The sequence below is a fragment of the Suricata suricatta genome, chromosome 10 (assembly GCF_006229205.1).
Source record: "Suricata suricatta isolate VVHF042 chromosome 10, meerkat_22Aug2017_6uvM2_HiC, whole genome shotgun sequence".
Classification (NCBI taxonomy): Eukaryota; Metazoa; Chordata; class Mammalia; order Carnivora; family Herpestidae; genus Suricata; species Suricata suricatta.
In genome coordinates, this window is record NC_043709.1 from 97,390,616 (window position 1) to 97,409,440 (window position 18,825).

Consider the following 18,825-nt stretch of genomic DNA (forward strand, 5'->3'; position numbering starts at 1 on the left):
GGAAGGGCAGACAGAGAACGGAGAGAGAATTCCCAGCAAGCTCCCTGCGGCCAAGCACAAAGCCGAATATTTCTTAACCCTCATAGCAGACCCTTTTTCTTTCTCACAGTAACAGCCATCCACCAGTGTGCCTTTGAAATGTCCCATGTATTCTTTGATCCCCAAGACATTTTGATCGCTCATCCCAGTTTTCTTGAATTCTGTATCACATTTGTTAAAATGTTTGGGATACTCAGCTGGAGGACGCTTTGAGAAAGGAACCACTATATTCTTACTGCATTGTGTGAGGGTGGGGACGGGGAGTCCCCAAGAATTAGGTTAACAAAGAGAGCACCGGAGAGTACCTAGGTTTAGCATTAAAAATGTAGATTTTAATTGCTTTTAGATAGAAGGATATGCAAACATAAACATGAGTGTGCATGTGTCTACAAAACAGATGCTTGAATATAGATGATTGTTGAGCAAAGAATGATACAGCTATAGCTTTAAAAGCACACAGCTAGGTACGCGTGATTCACTTGCAGGTCACTGCCAAGTGCCAAGGCATGTGGCAAGAATATCAGAATGAAAGTCAAGTGATGTGGATTCTAATTTGAGCCGTGCTCTGTTAACCTGGGGCATGACCGTGATCCCCTTTGGGCCTCTTATGTATCTAATGAAGGCTTTGGAGTCTGTGATTTCTAAGATTTCTTCAGATTCTAAGAATCTATATACACTGTGAATAACCATTCAGCACCTAACTCAGCCCAAACTGTACAGGATTGTCAGAGTGTGGAAGATGTGTGGGCGCCTTGCCCTTACTATCAGCAGCCTAATCTGATGAAGAGAAACAAAGGACCAGTTCTGAAAGATTCCAAAGGTGAGAGCTTCAGCCTCACCTAAATGTCCATTATCTACAGGTGCTCTCCCAGCTGACTGAGCGATCAGTAACTGAGCGTACGTGCCTAACCTGTTACCTGTTCTTCAAACAGGCAGTGTCAAGCAAGGCTTCACTGTCCTTCCCATTTCTGTTTGTCTTCCTTTTCTCTGGATAGCAGTTTGGCACAGGAACTTCCACTTTGGTGGAAAAAAGAATTGGATGACAGATCTTCAAAGTAGAAATAATGATAAAATTATCATGTGAAAGCATTTGATAAAAATAAACAACGGGGGCACCTGGGTGGCTCAGTTGGTTAAGCGGCCAACTTCAACTCAGGTCACGATCTCACAATTCATGAGTTTGAGCCCCACGTCAGACTCTGCTGACACCTTGGAGCCTAGAGCCTGCTTTGGATTCTATGTCTCTCCCTCTCTCTTTGTCCCTCCCCTGCTTGCACTTTCTCTCTCTCTCTTTCTCTCAAAAATAAACATTAAAAACTTAAATAAATAAACAACAAATAAGCCATGTTCAAAAGCAGTCCTATTTTATATTCTAGTCTGCAATCCTTGGGAAAATTTAACTGAAATTTGATTAAAAGAACAGATAGCTGTTCGTAGATTCTTCCAATATGTCCCTTTAGGGTTTCCCAAAGCAAAATAGATATTATCTGTGGTAACCTTCCATAGACCAGAAAAATTATAACATCCAGCTAAGATAGGAATGAAACTGAGACTTTTCCTGGCCATCTAGAAATTCCAAAGAGCCACCATCATGTTGGCAGTAAACAGCCCCTAACAGCACTGCTGAAAGCGAAAGAAGGAAGAAAAGGGTAGGCAAGAAATAGAGGTGATGAACAGACGGTGATTCTAGGAAATGGGACTACAAAAGGAGGACGTGGAATTGAACAGTAGCTAGAAACAGCAGCAGAGGTATAGGGGTGGGTGGGGAGGGCTAGCAGGGGAAGTTTGAAGGTAGAGGAGAGGTAGAGGACTTAACCCTCATGTGCTAAGGGTTAAGTCACGGACCTAGAGGGGAGACCTATAGGTTAGCCTCCAGCTGCATCAATTACTCTGGTAATCACAGTTTAGCTAACTGCTTTGATTGGTTTATTCAGAAAGTGGAGACAATAATATTTCCTACTTCATATGATTAGGAGGATTAAGTGGCATAATGTATGTAAAGTCCTTAACTCAGCACATGCCATGTAATAAGTACTCGGTAAGGGTTTCATTGGTATTTACTGGTATTAAAGATAATAATTGTTATCATTGAGAAGGAAAGAATAAGGAGGCTAGCAAGAAAGACCATAAAGTTCCCTAGAGAGACAGATGGCTAGAATTCCAAGGATTGGGCCCAAAGGGAAGGAGGAGGAAGGTACATCTTTTTTCTGAATCTGGAGAAAAGAATAAAAGCATGATTTCAAGCAGATCTTAAGTTTTTTCACAGATCCCTGAAGACGATGGTGGAAGACTAAATAAGTGTGTGCTCTTGGCCCGAGGGTCCTTAGCATTAAAAGCCTGAAATGTCAGGGTGCCTGGGCTCAGTTGGTTGAGCGTCTGACTCTTGCTCTCAGCTCTGGTCTTGATCTCAGTGTTGTGAGTTCAGGCCCCACATTGGGCTCCTTGCTGTATATGAAGTCTGCTTAACAACAACAAAATAGAAATGTCACTGGAGTCTAATGTATTTGTAAAACGCAGGGCAATGGCACATTGTTTGGTATGATTTGTTTTAACATAATGAAGTTACTTAGCAGTTAAATGAATTCTTTCTGCAAAACTTCTCATAAAGTGGATGTGCCTCTCTGGTTGTGCAGCTTCTATAAGGTGCCCGTTTGAACAACTCATATTCAGACATTGATAGACATAAATTGGCAGCGATGCTTTGTCAGTGGCACCTTCTTTCCAGCCTCCAAGAAAGGAAACCTTAAGGTCAGGAGTCTTCATGTTGGGGTAGGTGTACCCCAGGGGTACACAAGGACTTTCCAGGGGATAGATGGGCATGGATAGCGGAAATAATTTCTAGGTTTTCAGCTTGTCTAAAATGATAGGCTCAGGGGCACCTGGGTGGCTCAGTCGGTTAAGTGTCCAACTTCAGCTCAGGTCATGATCTCACAGTTTGTAGGTTTGGACCCAATGTCGGGCTCTGTGCTGACAGCTAGCCCAGAGCCTGGAGCCTGTCCTCAGATTTTGTGTCTCCCTCTCTCTCTGACCCTCCCCTACTGCTCGCACTGTATGTCTCTGACTCTCAAAAATAAATAAGAAACATTAAAAAATGTTTTTAATAAAAAATAAAATGATAAGCTTAAAGACTGGCTGCTCTGAAGGTTCTCCTTTCCCAGCTCCTTAAAGTCACTCTTCAGCAGCCTTATACAAGTGGAGAAAGGCGTGGTAGGTTGTCCCAGGATGCCACAAAAGGAAAGCAAAGAGGAGCAGTCCCCTTTTTTTTGTAATTTTTTTTTTATGTCTTTTATTTATTTTTGAGAGACAGAGAGAGACAGCGCGAGCAGGGGAGGGTCAGAGAGAGAGGGAGACACAGAATCCGAGCTGTCAGCACAGAGCCCGATGCGGGGCTCGAACCCACGAACTGTGAGATCATGACCTGAGCCGAAGCCGGCCGCGTAACCGACTGAGCCACCCAGGCGCCCCTGTAATTATTTTTTTTTAAGTATAATTAATATATAGTTGAGCAGCTCTTGTTTTATCCAGGTGACGAACTCATGGCAACCTTATGTTATTATATTACACATTATATTAATGTTTATTTTTGAGAGAGGACAGAGACAGAACATGAGTGGTAGAGAGGCACAGAGAGGGAGACACAGAATCTGAAGTAGGCTCCAGGCTCTGAGCTGTCAGCACAGAGCCCCATGCAGAGCTTGAACCCATGAACCACAATCAGGACCTGAGCCGAAATCTAACGCTTAACCAACTGAGCCATGTAGGTGTCCCTTTTATTTTTGAAAGAGGGAGAGAGAATCCCAAGCAGGCTCCATGCCATCAGTTCAGAGCCTGACTCGGTCTCCAACTCACGAACTGTAAGATCATGACCTGAGCCGAAATTACGAGTCAGACACTTAGCCGACTGAGCCACCCAGGCGCCCCTTATCTACCCATTTTAAAACCGGAATTCAGAAATAAGATGGTCATTATGAAAGAGAAGTATTAACATGTTTACTAGAACGTAAAAATGAGCCTAGGCCTCTTTTTAACAGAAAGGAAGTCTAATCAAGCTGATTAGCCTGCCATAGGCAGACGTTTTCCATATGTTCTTAAAGCACAGCTTCAAGATACATGAAAAAAAAACACGTCATTTGCTGCTGTTTAAGCTTATAAATGATAGATGGCAACTTAAAAATGTGACAGGGGATGTAGAGTTTTTCATAAGTCTTTTAGGGGGTTATTCCAGCAAAAATCTTGAAGACCATCACAGTGGCTTACTCATCTTTAATTTGTCCTTTTCTGTCATTCTTCCCACATACAGTCAGTCCTGTTGTGTCCATTTCAGACTTTGCCTGTTTTCCAAACCTTCCTGGCCATTTTGTTATGCTGTTTCGCCCCTCTTGTCCTTAGCCTCTCTTGAAGTGACTCTTTGGGGCTCTTTCCTACGTCTGCGTCTTTACTACATCACTCTCCTCCCAGGAGTGCCCTTTCCTTATCTTCTCTATCTGTCCTGGCTACTCTGGTCATTATTGCTCTCCCTCCTTTTGGACTCCTACAGCATTGGCTATTCCTGCAGTTAGCACTTCGAGAGCATCAGGGTTTGGTACTTCTTTTCTCTCTAGCTACAAAGGTCCCTAGGGGTTAAAAAAAACATCTCTTTCCTTTCTACCAGCATTCCCCTTTTTGCCTAATGCAACGCTGACCACATGTAATGGATGCTCAATACTTTATTGACTGCCTAGAGAATATTCTCTCATTCTTTCGTTTTGTCATCCATTCAACAAATATTTTTGAAACGTCTTTTGTACCAGGATTTGTACTAGGCAGTGGGGAGAAAAAGGACAAAAATCCCTACTTTCAAAGACTGATAAATAAATAAAATATGTAGCATGCAAAAAAAGAAAAGAAAGTACTGAGTTTTGAGGGGGAAATAGAGAAGTAAAGCAGAGAAGAACAAGAAGTGTGTGTTGATGGTGGGTGAGGGCAGGGAGGAATGGGGAGTGTGTGCAATTTTAGATGGGAAGGTCAGGAAAGGCCTCACTGATAAGGTGACATTTTAGCAAAGACCTGAGGGACTTGAGCTTATCTGTACCCAGAGCATTTTAGGCAAGGAGCCTATTAATGGCGAGGGCTCTGGGGCTAGACCTGCCCAACGGGAGAGTGTTATGGCTCAAGTTTTATGGATCCAAGAAAGCTGGAGAGAGCAAACAGATCGTATATGTTTGGATTGGACTTTGGCTTTTGCTGAGTGAGATTGGAGGCCTTCTGAGAGTTTTGAGCTGAGGAATGAGCTAATCTGATAGAATAGAATCCCTTATGGGTGGGCCACCTGAGTGACTCAGTTGATTAAGCTACCAGCTCTTGATTTTGGCTCAGGTCGTGTTCTCAAGATTTGTGGGTTCGAGCCCCACATTAGGCTCTGCACTGACAATTCGGAGCCTGCTTGGGATTCTCTCTCTCTCTCTGCCCCTCCCTCTAGACTGAAGGGAGGCGAGAGCAGAAGCCAGGAAGTTAGGCGACAACTATATAATAATACAGGCCAGAGACGTGTTGACTTGGACCAGGGAAAGAGGTGGTCAGATTCTGGATTTATTTTCAAGGTAGAATGGACAGGATTTGTTGACTGACTGGGTTGAGGGTGGAGGGTGGCTGCGGAGGTCAAGAATGACGCCAAGGTTGCAGGTTCCAGTCCTAAGGGAAGGAAGGGTGAGTTGCTGTTTGCTGAAATGGGGCAGACTAGGGGAGGAGCAGGTTTAGTGAAGAGGGTATGTCAGCAGTACCATTTTGGAGCCTGTTACCTTTGAGGTATGTCTTGGGCTGCCCCTACTCAACGTGTTGATTAGTCCATAGTAGCATGGGGTCCAAAGGAGAGGTCTAGGCTGGAGATGAAAATTGGGGAGGGGCACCTGGATGGCTCAGTCGGTTGAGCATCTGACTTCCGCTCAGGTCATGATCTCGTGGTTTGTGAGTTCGAGCCCCGCGTCAGACTCTGTTCTGACAGCTCAGAGGCTGGAGCCTGCTTTGGATTCTGTGTCTCATTCTCTCTCTGCCTCTCCCCTACTTGTGCTCTGTGTCTCTCTCTCTCAAAAATAAATTTATGGGATGCCTGGGTGGCTCAGTCAGTTAGGCGTCCGACTTCACCTCAGGTCATGATCTCACAGTTTATGAGTTCAAGCCCCGCGTCAGGCTCTGTGCTCTCTCTGTTCCTTCCCCACTCATGCTCTGTCTCTCTCTCTCTCTCTCTCAAAAAAAATAAGCATTAAAAAATAATAATACATAAATTTTAAAAGTGTAAAAAAAAATAATTTAAAGAAAATTGGGGAGACATCAGCAAATGGGTGGTTTTTAAAGCGAGTTGGCGAGAAGAGATCGCGGGGCTTTGACTTCACTGTCAAAGCAAAGGTGGCCCAATTTCATGTTTACTGAGCCACTGATATGTACCAGGCTTAATATACAAACCCTAAGCTAGATACCCATTTTACTGATGAGACAGAAGAACAAAAAGATCAACAGAAACTGAGGTTTCTGGTTAACAATCAACCAGCCTGAGGCGACAGCTAGTAGGTTAACTCCTGAGTCTGTCTTAACTCCAAAGTCCCGAGTTCTTCCAACAGTACAGTGCCAACTTAATTCAGGAGTACATTGCATTTGGGGGAAAGTGCTCTTGGCAAGCCAAAGTCAGTACCCTTATAAAATAAATATGCTATGAGTCTTCTTTTGAAATGCAGATGGAAGGAAACCCCTTAGTCATTTGGTTGTCACATGGAATGAAGATTAGATTCAGAAGATCTGATATCCATTTGCCCCAGAATTGTCTCACATAACGCCTACTTTTCCTCCCTCTAACTTTTTTTTTTTTTCAAACGAGAAATATGAGCTAAGAAGAGGGGTAGGGGTCTGAGGATACAAAGGGAAGAAAGACTATTAGCAGGAAGGTGAAAGGAAATGTTTGGAAAACAAAGGCTGCCCTGTTTACCTCCCTCTAACTTTCTGTGAATGTGTATTTGTATGATTTTGTGACCACTTACATACAGTATATTAGGAACTGTGCTTACCACTTAATATGCGTTGTCCTTATAGCAACTCACTGAAGCAGGTGCTATACCCCATTTTACAGATGAGGAAACTGATGGTCAAGGTCAAACAGCTATTGATGATCAATCAATCAAAAAATAAAGTATACAGAATAGTGTGCTATGGGAGATCCAAAGAGACAGGAAGCCTTTAGGAAAAGAGATTGAACATATAAAAACCTAATACACAACAAACATGTAAAGAATGGCACATTGTAGTGTATAATGACTTACCAAATGAGAGTCTTCTTCCCAAGTACCACGAGTTTAAGGCAGGAGTCCATAATATGCAGGGCCATGAGTTCATTGTGGTCTGAGGTAGCCTCACAAAAGGAAAGAACTGGGTTTTTGAGAACTGGGTTTATGGGTTCAGTAGGATTTCACTTGGTAGAAGGGTAGTTGGAGAAGGCGTTCCATGCCAAGGGACTGGCATGACCTAAGGTCTAGAGTCAAAAGACATAAGACATGTTTGGGCAAAGTCTAGCAGATCAGTTTTAGCTGCAGAGAAATGGAAGCTTTAACTAGAAATATAGGTTAGAAGATGGACCTTGAATCTTCTTAGGGTGAGGGACTGGTGCTCTGTTGAGTCGTCATCTGGGCATCTGAGCAGGAGTTGAAGGAAGAGCACTCGGTGTGGGGCCGCTGGAGCAGGAGTTTCAGGGCAAGTGCTTAAGGGCCTGACCTGCCAATGGGGCCCAGAAGACAAAGGAGCTGGTGACAGTGCTGAGATCCTATGGAAAGGAGGGAACTAAGGACAGGGAGGAGGCAAAGATAGCGTCAAGCTTTTGAAATGGTTGTGTGACCTGGAGAATGATGGCACCATTAAATAAAAACAGAAGCCAGGAGAGGGCTGAGTAGGGGGAAAGTTGTGTTTTAGTTAATGCAGAGTTTCAGATGTCCGGCCAGGAAGTTAGAAATGTGGAACTGAAACTTGAGAAGTTAGGATTGAAGATGTGTCTGTCTTTGGCGTGAAGATCCTATTAAGGATGAGAGTAGATGCTGTTTCCGGAGAGGCAGTGTGGCGAGCATGATAAGAGGGTCCATACTGAATCCTGGAGGTCAGCCATAGTTAGGAGCCAGGAAAAAAGCCTCCAGTGAACGAGAAGAAGAAAGATATGCCAGTGAGATCTATTCAGATTGTAGCTGGCCACCCATCAAAGCAAGCCCAGAAAGTGAGAGTCAACATTGAGGAACTTTTGTAACAGTTTGACTGCCCCACATTATCCAAGCCCACAGTTCTATATTTTACAAAAAGTATTGGTCCAGGACAGCGGGCACCAGGGTGGTTCAGTTTGTTAAGCCAGCGACTTCAGCTCAATTCATGATCTCACAGTTTATGGGTTCAGGCTTCCCGTCGGGCTCTGTGCTGACAACTCAGAGCCTGGAGCCTGCTTTGGATTCTGTGTGTCTTCCTTTCCCTCTGCCCCTCTCTCACTCAGGTTCTCTGTGTCTCTCAAAAATAAACATTAAAAAAAAATTCAGGGACACCTGGGTGGCTCAGTCAGTTAAGCATCTGACTTCAGCTCAGGTCGTGATCTCACGGTTCACAAGTTTGAGCCCCACATCGGGCTCTGTGCTAACAGTTCAGAGCCTGGAGCCTACTTCAGATTCTGTGTCTCCCTCTCTCTCTCTCTCTCTCTCTCTCTCTTTCAAAAAATAAATAAACATTAAAAAAGTAAGAAAAAAAATTAACAAAAGTATTGGTCCAGAGCAAATGGGAAGTTTTAAAAACTGGTCTGTACCACCAACTGAGAAGTGCAGGGTTAGAGGGTAAGAGGAACAAGAGATCCACTTTTAAGTATATCCCTAAGAAAATGGAAAATATATGTTCACACATAAACTTGTACATGAATGTTCCATAGCAGCATCATTCATAGTACCCAAGAAGGGGACACAACTGGAATATCCACCAACTGGTGAATGAATAAACAAAATGGTGTATCTAAATTTTTTTTAATTTTTATTTATTTTTGAGAGAGAGAGACAGACAGGGTGTGAGTGGGGGAGGGGCAGAGAGAGAGGAAGACACAGAATCCAAAACAGGTTTCAGGCTCTGAGCTGTCAGCACAGAACCCGATGCAGGGCTTGAACTCATGAACCATGACATCATGACCTGACCCAAAGTCGGATGCTTAACCGACTGAGCCACACAGGCACCCCACAAAATAGTGTATCCATAAAAGGGATATTATTCAGCCATAAAGAAAGAATAATGCACTGTGTGCATAACTTAACGGAGAAGTTGAACCACTATGTTGTGCGCTTGAAACTGTCAACTATACCCAAATAAAACGTTTTTAAAAATGAAGTACTGACATGTGCTATAACATAAATGAACCCTGGCAATATTATGCTAAGTGAAAAAAGCCAGACATAGAAGTCATATTATATGATTCCACTTATATATGAAGTCCCCAGGATAGACCATCTCCTGTCTGGGAATGGAGTGAATGGAGAATGATGGGTAACAGGTATGTGGTTTCCTTTGGGGAGATGGGGAAATCCGGGAAGTAGATAGTGGGATGCACAACCTTGTGAATGTCATAAAAACCACAGAATTCCACACTTTGAAACAGCGAATTTTATGGTATGTGAATTATACCTCAATGGAAAAAAAAGAAAAGAAAATATCGAGGGCAGGTGAATAAAGCAGGGAGGAAGAAAAGACCCAGATGTGGGCATTACAGGGAGGACGATTAAGCCAAAACATCATTCCATCTATCAGCCGTTCATCAGTTCCCAAAGTGGGCCCCAAGGAGTCACTGAGAACTTTAAAATTCTCTTCACTGTAATACTAAGATGCTATTGGCCTTTTTTGCTGTGTTGACATTTGATCTGATGGTACAAACAGTGGCCCACTGCTGGTGCCCAAGCGTGAGTCAGGGCAAGGGCACCCGCTGTGCCCACAGTCACAGTGCACTGCAGTGCACTCTCAGTCCAAAAAGAAGAAAGATCAGGTTCACTTAAGAATATCCCTGATGAAATCATCAATAGTATTAATTTTATTAAATCTCAAGCCTTGAGTACGCGTCCTCTTAATATAATGTTTAAAGAACTGGGAAATACATACAAGCCATTCTGCATCCTGAAGTTCAGTGGCATGTGGAGGCCAAGCTCTTGTGCAGTGCTTGAGCTGAGTGTTTAGTTAACAGTTCCTTTTTTCGTTGAACCCCATTTTTACTTGAAAGTGACTGACAGACTGTGGTTGCTAAGACATGGGCATTTGGCAGGTAGTTTCTCAAAAATGTACAGAGTGAGCCTGTCACTTCAGGGAAAACAACTAACAGTATTTGTAGTCAGTACTAAAATTCAAGCTTTCAAGTGAAAATTAGACTTGGGAAAAACTTGTACATTACCTGGAGCTTGACGGCTTTCCAATATATAAAGGCTTTTCTGCTGGAAGTCAGTGGTGATATTAAGAAATATGATTTTAGCTGGGGGGCACCAAGGTGGCTCAGTCAATTAAGCATCTGACTCTTGATCTCAGCTTAGGTGTTGATCTCAGGTTTGTGAGTTCAAGCCCCACATTGGGCTCCGTGCTGGGCGTGAAGCCTACTTAAAAAATGTGTGTGTGTGTGTGTGTGTGTGTGTGTGTGTGTGTGTGTGTGTGTGTGTGATTTGGGGGGGGGTATTCTAACGACATAGGTCAGTATTCAGAAGATCTGCCTAACTCAGTTAACCAGTATTTTCCAAACGACCAATACATGGTATTACAAAAACCATGCCCAGGTAAGATCCATTCAAAGTACATAAGAGACCAATGGATTTTTTTTTTTAATGTTTTTTTGTGTTTATTTATTTTTGAGAGAGAGAGAACAAGCAGGGGATGGGTAAAGTGAGGGAGACAGAGAATCCAAAGCAGGCTTTGTGCTGACAGCAGAGAGCCTGATGTGGGGCTTGAACTCATAAACTATGAGATCATGACCTGAGCTGAAGTCTGACGCTCAACTGACCGAGCCACCCAGGCACCTTGAGACCAATGGATTTTAATGTATCAGTATGAGAAGTTCAATGCTATGGTTGCCGATCCCACACTGTAACTAACCCTTAGGAAACTACTTACTTGTCCAACTTTGGTATAGTATCAAAGAATAATACTCAAAATGATCTGAAAAGGCTACTAAGATTCTCTTTCCAACTAAGTGAAGCCAGTTTTTCTTCATATGCTTTAACCAAACAACATATTAACAGACTAAATGCAGAAGCAAATTTGAGAATCCTGCTATCTTCCATTTAGCCAGACAAAGGCTAGAAATTTGTAAAAATGTAAAACAATGCCACTGTCCTCATTGAGTGGTTTTACTTGTTTTGGAAAAATAAGGTTGTTGTTTTTTTTTTTTTTTCATTAAAGTATGGAACATATTATGTAATTGGTTTACTATTTTTACTGAATTAATAGTTAAATACTTTAAATTGTTCTTATTTATTTATTTATTTAATTATTTTGAGAGAGGGGTGGAGAGGGAGAGAATCCCAAGCAGGTTCTGCGCTGTCAGCACAGAGCCCTACATGGGGCTCAAACTCAAAAACCACAAGATCATGCATGACCTGAGCCTAATCAAGAGTCAAACATTCAACCCACTGAGCCAGCCGGGTGCCTCTTATTTTCTAATACAGTAGATACTGATAGATAGTATCCATACTAACAAATGTTGTTGAGGTCCTCAGTAATTTTTAAGAGTCTAAAGAGACCAAAAAGTTTGAACACCACTACAGTATGATGTGGACATTATACGAACTCTTTTTTTTATGTTTATTTATTATTGAGACAGAGAAGAAACAGAGCACGAGCAGGGGAGGGGCAGAGAGAGAGGGAGACACAGAATCCGAAGCAAGCTCCAGGTTCTGAGCTGTAAGCCCAGAGCCTGACACAGGGCTTGAGTTCACAAACCATTAGATCATGACCTGAGTCGAAGTTGGACGCTCAACCGAGTGAGCCACCCACGCGCCCTTGTACCAACTCTTTATATGGCGCTGATAGTTTTCTTTTTTGGCAAAACTGGCGTCAGTATCTGACTAAGCCAACACATAGCAGTTCTGTCAAATTCTATCTTCTCTCTCACACTTGCCAAAATGCTCTATCTATATTCCTTTCACTGGGGTAATATGAACCACTGACTGATCAAATGGGGTCATATCATATTCCTCCAGAGTCCAGAAATAGCTATACAGGTTGAAAGTCAAAGAAATTAATCAGACTTGAATATTAACAGCTCATTCCTTTTTTTTTTAATGTTTATTTATTTCTGAGAGAGAGAGAGACAGAGTGCAAGTTGGGGAGGGGCAAAGAGAGAGGAGACACAAAATCCAAAGCAGGCTCCAGGCTCTGAGCTGTCAGCACAGAGCCCAATACAGGGCTCGAACCCATGAGCTGTGAGATCATGACCTGACCGAAGTCAGATGCTTAACTGATTGAGCCTCCCAGGCACCCCTAAACAGCTCATTTCTATTTCTTGAAACGAAACCCCCAAGCCTGTAAGATTCGTAAGTAATTTCACAACTGTTGTACAAAGAATAGAGAGTTCCATGAGCAATCTAGGTTGTGGCGTCCTCAATTCTGACTCAAGTGGCACTTGGACCTGAGTGATCCAGTGACTGGAGAATACAGCTAGAGACGCTCCGTGACTACTGAACCTCTAAAGAGGACACAGTGCAGTGTACTTTGAGATTCAGAGCTTTTTAAAGGCCCTAGTTTTTAGTGTTGGAACAGTCCCATTCCGGTAGAGGAGCCTCAAGGTTCAGCACGTATGTTAGATCATCATCCTTCATCTGCTCATATGTTTCTGAAGCCCCCCCCCCACCTTTAAAACATAATCAAAAAGAAGAAACAGTTACAGTATAGCCAAACAAAGTCTGAGCTTCCTAAACAGAATACCTGGCATTAGCAGGCGATTATATAAACATTTGTCGAAGGAATGAGAGAGCCAGTGATCCACAGGGTATCTAGAAAATTAACTACTTGCATGAAGGTATCAATTTGTTTATAAAACAAACCTCTGCATGTTTGGTGCTATTGTGGGAAAGACCAGAGACCCCAGTCACCAGGCTCAGGACGTTGTTGTTCTCAGGCCCCACTGAGTCCTGCCGTCTTGCTCTAGGATCTCAGCGAGGTGGTGCTTCTAACCCTTGCTGCACATCATGGTCACTCAGACCTGCCGACTCAGACTCATGGGCAGCTGGTGAGCAAAGAGGTGCTCTAGTTGGCTTTTCAAGATCCTGCAGCTATTACAGTAAGCGTGGACTCTTCATCGAAGAGCGTTAAGACTCAGGAACAGCTCGCAGGACAGCACCCTTACCCAAACAGCACATCCCTGGAAGGGTGACTGGGCAGCCAGGCCTCGAAGTCCGCTGGGCTGGGCGGCAGCCAAGAGCCAGGTTGGATGTTTACACAGTCACACTCAGCTCTGGGTTGTCCCAGCAACTAGGCAGACATGCAGCTCCTTCTTCCTCTCTGCGGCTTCACTCTGTCTGTTAGGATCTCCGGGTTGTGATAACCTGGCCTGCTGCCCTCTTTTTATTCTTCTGCCCGTTGCTCCATCTTCTTGCGTGTTTACTAGCATGCACTCCACAACCCCTACCCCACCCCCCAAATATACCTGAAAACAGGAGCATAGGGTATTGAGTGGCCAGGACAGATGTCACCAGGCCTGTGCACTAAGTCTACTGTAAGGAAAGCACCCAAGACTCTTGCTCTCACATCTTTTTGTCACGCCTTTAAGACAAAGGTATGGTTTCTAAGGCCTGCAGTAAATTAGAAATTGGGAAAGGAACTCTTCAAAGCTCAGGAGGTGACTCCTGATTCCTGAATCGGAAGGAAGGGGGCATGAAAGCTCCAAGAAATGGATACAAGAACTCAGAATGCAGAACAGTGGAGGGCCAGCGCAAATGGTTTCACACCTCAACCGGTCACAGAGCCATCATGACTGGACTCCAGAATAATCATGGCCCAGATCACCAAGAAAATGTGAAGTATATTCAACTTAAGGAAGCAGAGTAATGTGCGCTGTGCTTTTTAATTTCAAGCATTCTAAATGGTTTTAGTGCTTCCCATTGGTTAAAGGTCTTCATGCCTAAAGAGATAAGCTCTTGGCTATCTGTAGATGAACTTATTAAGATCTATCCTATTTATTGCTTCTTTTCATTTGTACTCCTGCTCCAAAAACATTGAAAATGAAAAGTAGAGGCACCTGACTGGCTCAGTCAATTAAGCCTCTGACTCTTGATTTCATCTCACATCGTGATCTCACAGTTTGTGGAATCGAGCCCCACATCAGGCTCCATGCTGAGCATGAAGACTGCTTGGGGTTCTTTTTCTCCCTCTCTCTCTCTCTCTGCTCCTTCCCCACTCATTCGTATGAACGTTTCCTCTCTAAATAAATAAAATTAAAATGAGGGGTACCTGGGTGGCTCAGTAAGTTGGATGTCTGACTTCTGCTCAAGTTACGATCTTGCGGTTCCTGGGTTTGAGCCAACAGCTCAGAGCCTGGACCCTACTTCAGATTCTGTCTCTCTCTCTCTCTCTGCTTCTCTCCCTCTCCCTCTCTCCCTCTCAATAATCACACATTTTTTTTAAATGAAAAGCAAAAGATTTTAAGCAGTTGGACCGTATTCTATATAATTTCTAGTACCTGGCTCTGGTTCTTAGCAAAACTTGCTGTTAACCTGGTGTTCTGTCCCTGCCCGTGTGATACGTATTGAGACTCAATCCTATTTCTTTCCTCATTCATGTGACTGTGAAAGGGTTCATGGATGTCTCCCTCTCCCTTGAGCGTAGTAATCCTATATCACTTCATCTCCACTAGCTAGAAAATAAACCATTACAGGGGTACCTGGGTGGCTCAGTCAGCTCAGGTCATGATTTCAGGGTTCGTGAGACTGAGCCCCCGCATCGGGCTCTGCACTGACAATGCGGAGCCTGCTTGGGATTCTCTCTCTCCCTCTCTCTCTGCTCCTCTCCTGCTTGCACTTCCTCTCTCTCTTTCTCTCTCTCTCTCTTTCAGAATAAATAAACTTTAAAAAGAAAGAATAAACGATTACATGCCACCTCTTTCCTCACTATGCTCTATAATCAGAATCTACCTGGCATAGAGTAGGCATTTAACAAACATCTGTCAAATGAATGAGCCTGTGATCCACAGGCTATCTACAAAATTAAGTACTTGCAAAAAGCTGTAAATTTGTTACAGAGCCTAGCTGATGACGAAAACAGCAATCAAAGAACATCAGCAAGTCTGAGCACCAAGAAGATCAAGTAGTTGATACACTGTTACATGAAAAAACCAGGATACATAAATACCCAAGCTGTGTTGGTAAATTAAAAGGAAAAATATATGGGGTAAAGGACTAGAAGGACATAGGCCAATATAAAACATGATGATCCATTTTACTATTCACTTAATAAATAATCGAGCACTTTCTTTGTGTCTAACACTTCCCTAAGCATTGCAGAGTTAACCACACTCACCCGCATATTGCCCATGAAAAACTAACTGCAGCCTATAATTTGACACGATGCAGCAACTGTAAGTCATGAGCAGCTCAAGAACACGAATTATGCTATGACAGGATAGGTGAAGTGTCCTTCCAGAAAGACGTGGGGATTCCAGTTCTCTGCGCGTGCTCTGCTGCAGAGAGTATTGTGGAGCACGTTAGCCAGGCTTCTTGATAGAACGCTGCTTGACAGAACACTGAATGTGTAGTAAAACCAGGAATGTGCTTAACTGTAGTTAAGAAAAACCAAATGTCATTGACGTAAGCTGCCTTTCACCATGCCTAATCAGTTTATGGCCCAGAATGAGACCCCTTGTAGTTCCATCATCGTGGCCAGGGACCATACTCAGAATCACAGCTTTCAATGACATTTTTCCAGGATATTACTTATGTGGATTTATAACACGGTTGATGCCCAGACCTCAGTATGTGATGAGTCTGCAACTGCATATGCAGTCAGTAATCCCACTTGGTAGCCTGGCTTTAATTTATATTTGCCCTCTTAATAATCTTAATAAGCTGATATTCTGCCAACAGGACAGGTGATGAAATCATAATCAAGCATAAAGGTGTGTGGACTAGCATCTCAGGGTATCGTCAGGCACCCTTAATTCCCTTTATCGTTTAGAAAAACATGAGAAAATTCCTAGCAATATTTCATAGGCTATAAAGGAAACCTAGTCTTAGGACCCAGTTTTGTATTGTCTCAATAAAAAATTCACATCTTCAGCTTTAAAAAATTTTTTTTTAATTTTATTTGATATTGAGGGTGAGAGAGAGAGACAGCCAGAGTACGAGCAGGGGAGGGGCAGTGAGCGAGAGAGACAGAATTGGAAGCAGGCTCCAGGCTCCGAGCTGTCAGCACAGAGCCCAACACAGGGCTCAAACTCACGAACTGTGAGATCATGACTTGAGCTGAAGTCGGATGCTTAACCGACTGAGCCACCCAGGCGGCCCCATATCTTCGGTTTTAAATTTGTACTTGCAAAGCAACTTTTGATTCTTGGATACTGTTTTCTGCTGACGTCCATATAAGGTACATATTTTTCACTCTGTGCTGCATTTCATGCCAGATAAATGTCCAAGGCAAGACTGGGAGGGCATCAGTCATGAGTAACCGTCTCACTGATTTTTCTCCCTCTAGGTTACCCCATGGCTGTGTTTTTTCGGCGTTACCTTTACTTCAAGGACAGCTACCTCATCCATCTCTTCCACACCTTTACAGGCCTCTCAATTGCTTATTTTAACTTTGGTGAGTGAACTCAGTTAGCAGTAGCACTGCAATTGGAGGGAACCTAGGAAGGAATAGTTTTTGGTTTTTTTTTTAATTTTTATTTATTTTTGAGAGAGAGAGAGAGACACAGCTTGAGCAGGGGAGGGTCAGAGAGAGAGGGAGACACAGAATCCGAAGAGAGGCTCCAGGCTCTGAGCTATCTGTCAGCAGAGCCCGATGCGGGGCTCGAACCCACAAACTATGAGTTCATGACCTGAGCCGAAGCTGGTTGCTCAACCAACTGAGCCACCCAGGCGCCCCAGGAATAGTCTTAAAACAGAATTTCTGGAGGGAGTTTGATGGATAGGGAGCCCGCTCTGCTTGCAAAGAGAGGGTTTGTATGCACAGGACCAGAGCTTAATTTTCCTTCTCCGTACATCCCTTTCCCAGATAACATTTTGAGAGTGGTTGGTTACCTTTGCCAGACCCCGTCATTCTCTCTGCTGTGACTATAACTGGGGGAAAGATGCAAGGAGCAACCCTTTAGCTCAAACATTCAGAAACACAGCGACTCCCTGACAATCCCTTATATTTATATTATCAATTTCCTTCCCCTCCTTCCAAGATCTGAGTCTCTTTTAAAGGAAAATATTTTAATACCAAAGTTATTTTCTTTAAATGTTCTCTTTGTGTTTAGAAGTCTCAGCACAGGTGGGAACACACAAAAAACCGAAGAACAACCACAGACTAAAATGTGCTCTCCTCTCCGCCCCCAGGAGCTCAGCTCTACCACTCCCTGCTATGTATTGTGCTTCAGTTCCTCATCCTTCGACTGATGGGCCGCACCGTCACTGCCGTCCTCACTACGTTTTGCTTCCAGATGGTAAATGCCTGTCCCTTGGCAGCTCAGATCACAGCCAGCACCAGTTCAGGGGGAGGGGGAGGTCGGGGGCTGTGGCACCGAAGAAGTGAACTAGGAGATCTGATTTCTAGTCCTTTCTCCCAACGCCACTCGGCAGCATGACTTCAGGCAGGTCACTTCTTACAGGTGCCAGGTGGCTCTTCTGCAGGTTGCAATGACGATGTTTCACCTACCAGCTAAGCCTTTGCACAGGACTGTGCCATTCACATCCTTTGATTTGGACCAGGGCTAGCCCAGCTAGCTGTCCAGGAAGGGTGTTGCTTAAAGGCAAGGCAGAAAATCAGCCTAGCATGTGCCACAGACTCTAATCTCTAAATTCTCAGTTTAGCCCTCTTCTGCTGAGAAGCCTTGAGTAAGTCTCTTCCTCTCTACAGGTTCAATTTCTTCCATGTTAAAGCCTTTAGGGTGCCTGGGTGGCTTAATCAGTTTAACATCCGACTTCAGCTCAGGTCATGATCTCACGGTTCTCGAGGTTGAGCCCTACATCGGGCTGTCTGCTGTCAGCGAGCCTGATTTGGATCTTCTGTCCCTCTCAACCCCCACCTCTCTCTGCCTGTTCCCTGCTCATGTTCTCTCTTTCTCTTTCTCAAAAATGAATAAACAGGGGCGCCTGGTAGCTCAGTTGGTTGAGTGTCCCACTTCAGCTCAGGTCATGATCTCACAGTTCATAGGTTTGAGCCCCACATCAGTCTCTGTGCTGACAGCTCAGAGCTTCGGATTCTTTTTCTTTTTTTTTTTTATAGTAAATTATGGGTTTTTTTTAAATTTTTTAACATTTATTTATATTAGAAAGACAGATCATGAGCAGGGGAGGGGCAGAGAGAGAGGGAGACACAGAATCCGAAGCAGGCTCCAGGCTCTGAGCTGTCAGCACAGAGCCTGACGCAGGGCTCTAACTCACGAACTGTGAGATCATAACCTGAGCCAAAGTCAGATGCTCAACCAACTGAGCCACCTAGGCATCCCCCTGCTTCCGATTCTGTGTCTCCCTCTCTCTCTGCCCCTCCTCTCTTCATGATCTGTTTCTCTGTCTCTCAAAAATAAATAAATGTTTAAAAATGTAAAAAAAAGAGCAAATCCATACTTTAGAGGAGGGAGAAAATAAAGAA

General features: G+C 43.7%; 1 protein-coding gene across 2 annotated transcripts in view; it reads left to right on the forward strand.

The window, feature by feature from the left end:
- Nucleotides 1–18,825, forward strand: part of LPCAT3 (lysophosphatidylcholine acyltransferase 3) — a 39,110-nt gene that overhangs the window by 15,465 nt on the left and 4,820 nt on the right. For both annotated transcript variants that reach the window (XM_029954532.1, XM_029954530.1), the window contains exons 2-3: nucleotides 16,726–16,833; nucleotides 17,571–17,677. In XM_029954532.1, the coding sequence (XP_029810392.1) occupies nucleotides 16,726–16,833; nucleotides 17,571–17,677 (215 nt within the window). The remainder of the gene's footprint in view (nucleotides 1–16,725; nucleotides 16,834–17,570; nucleotides 17,678–18,825) is intronic.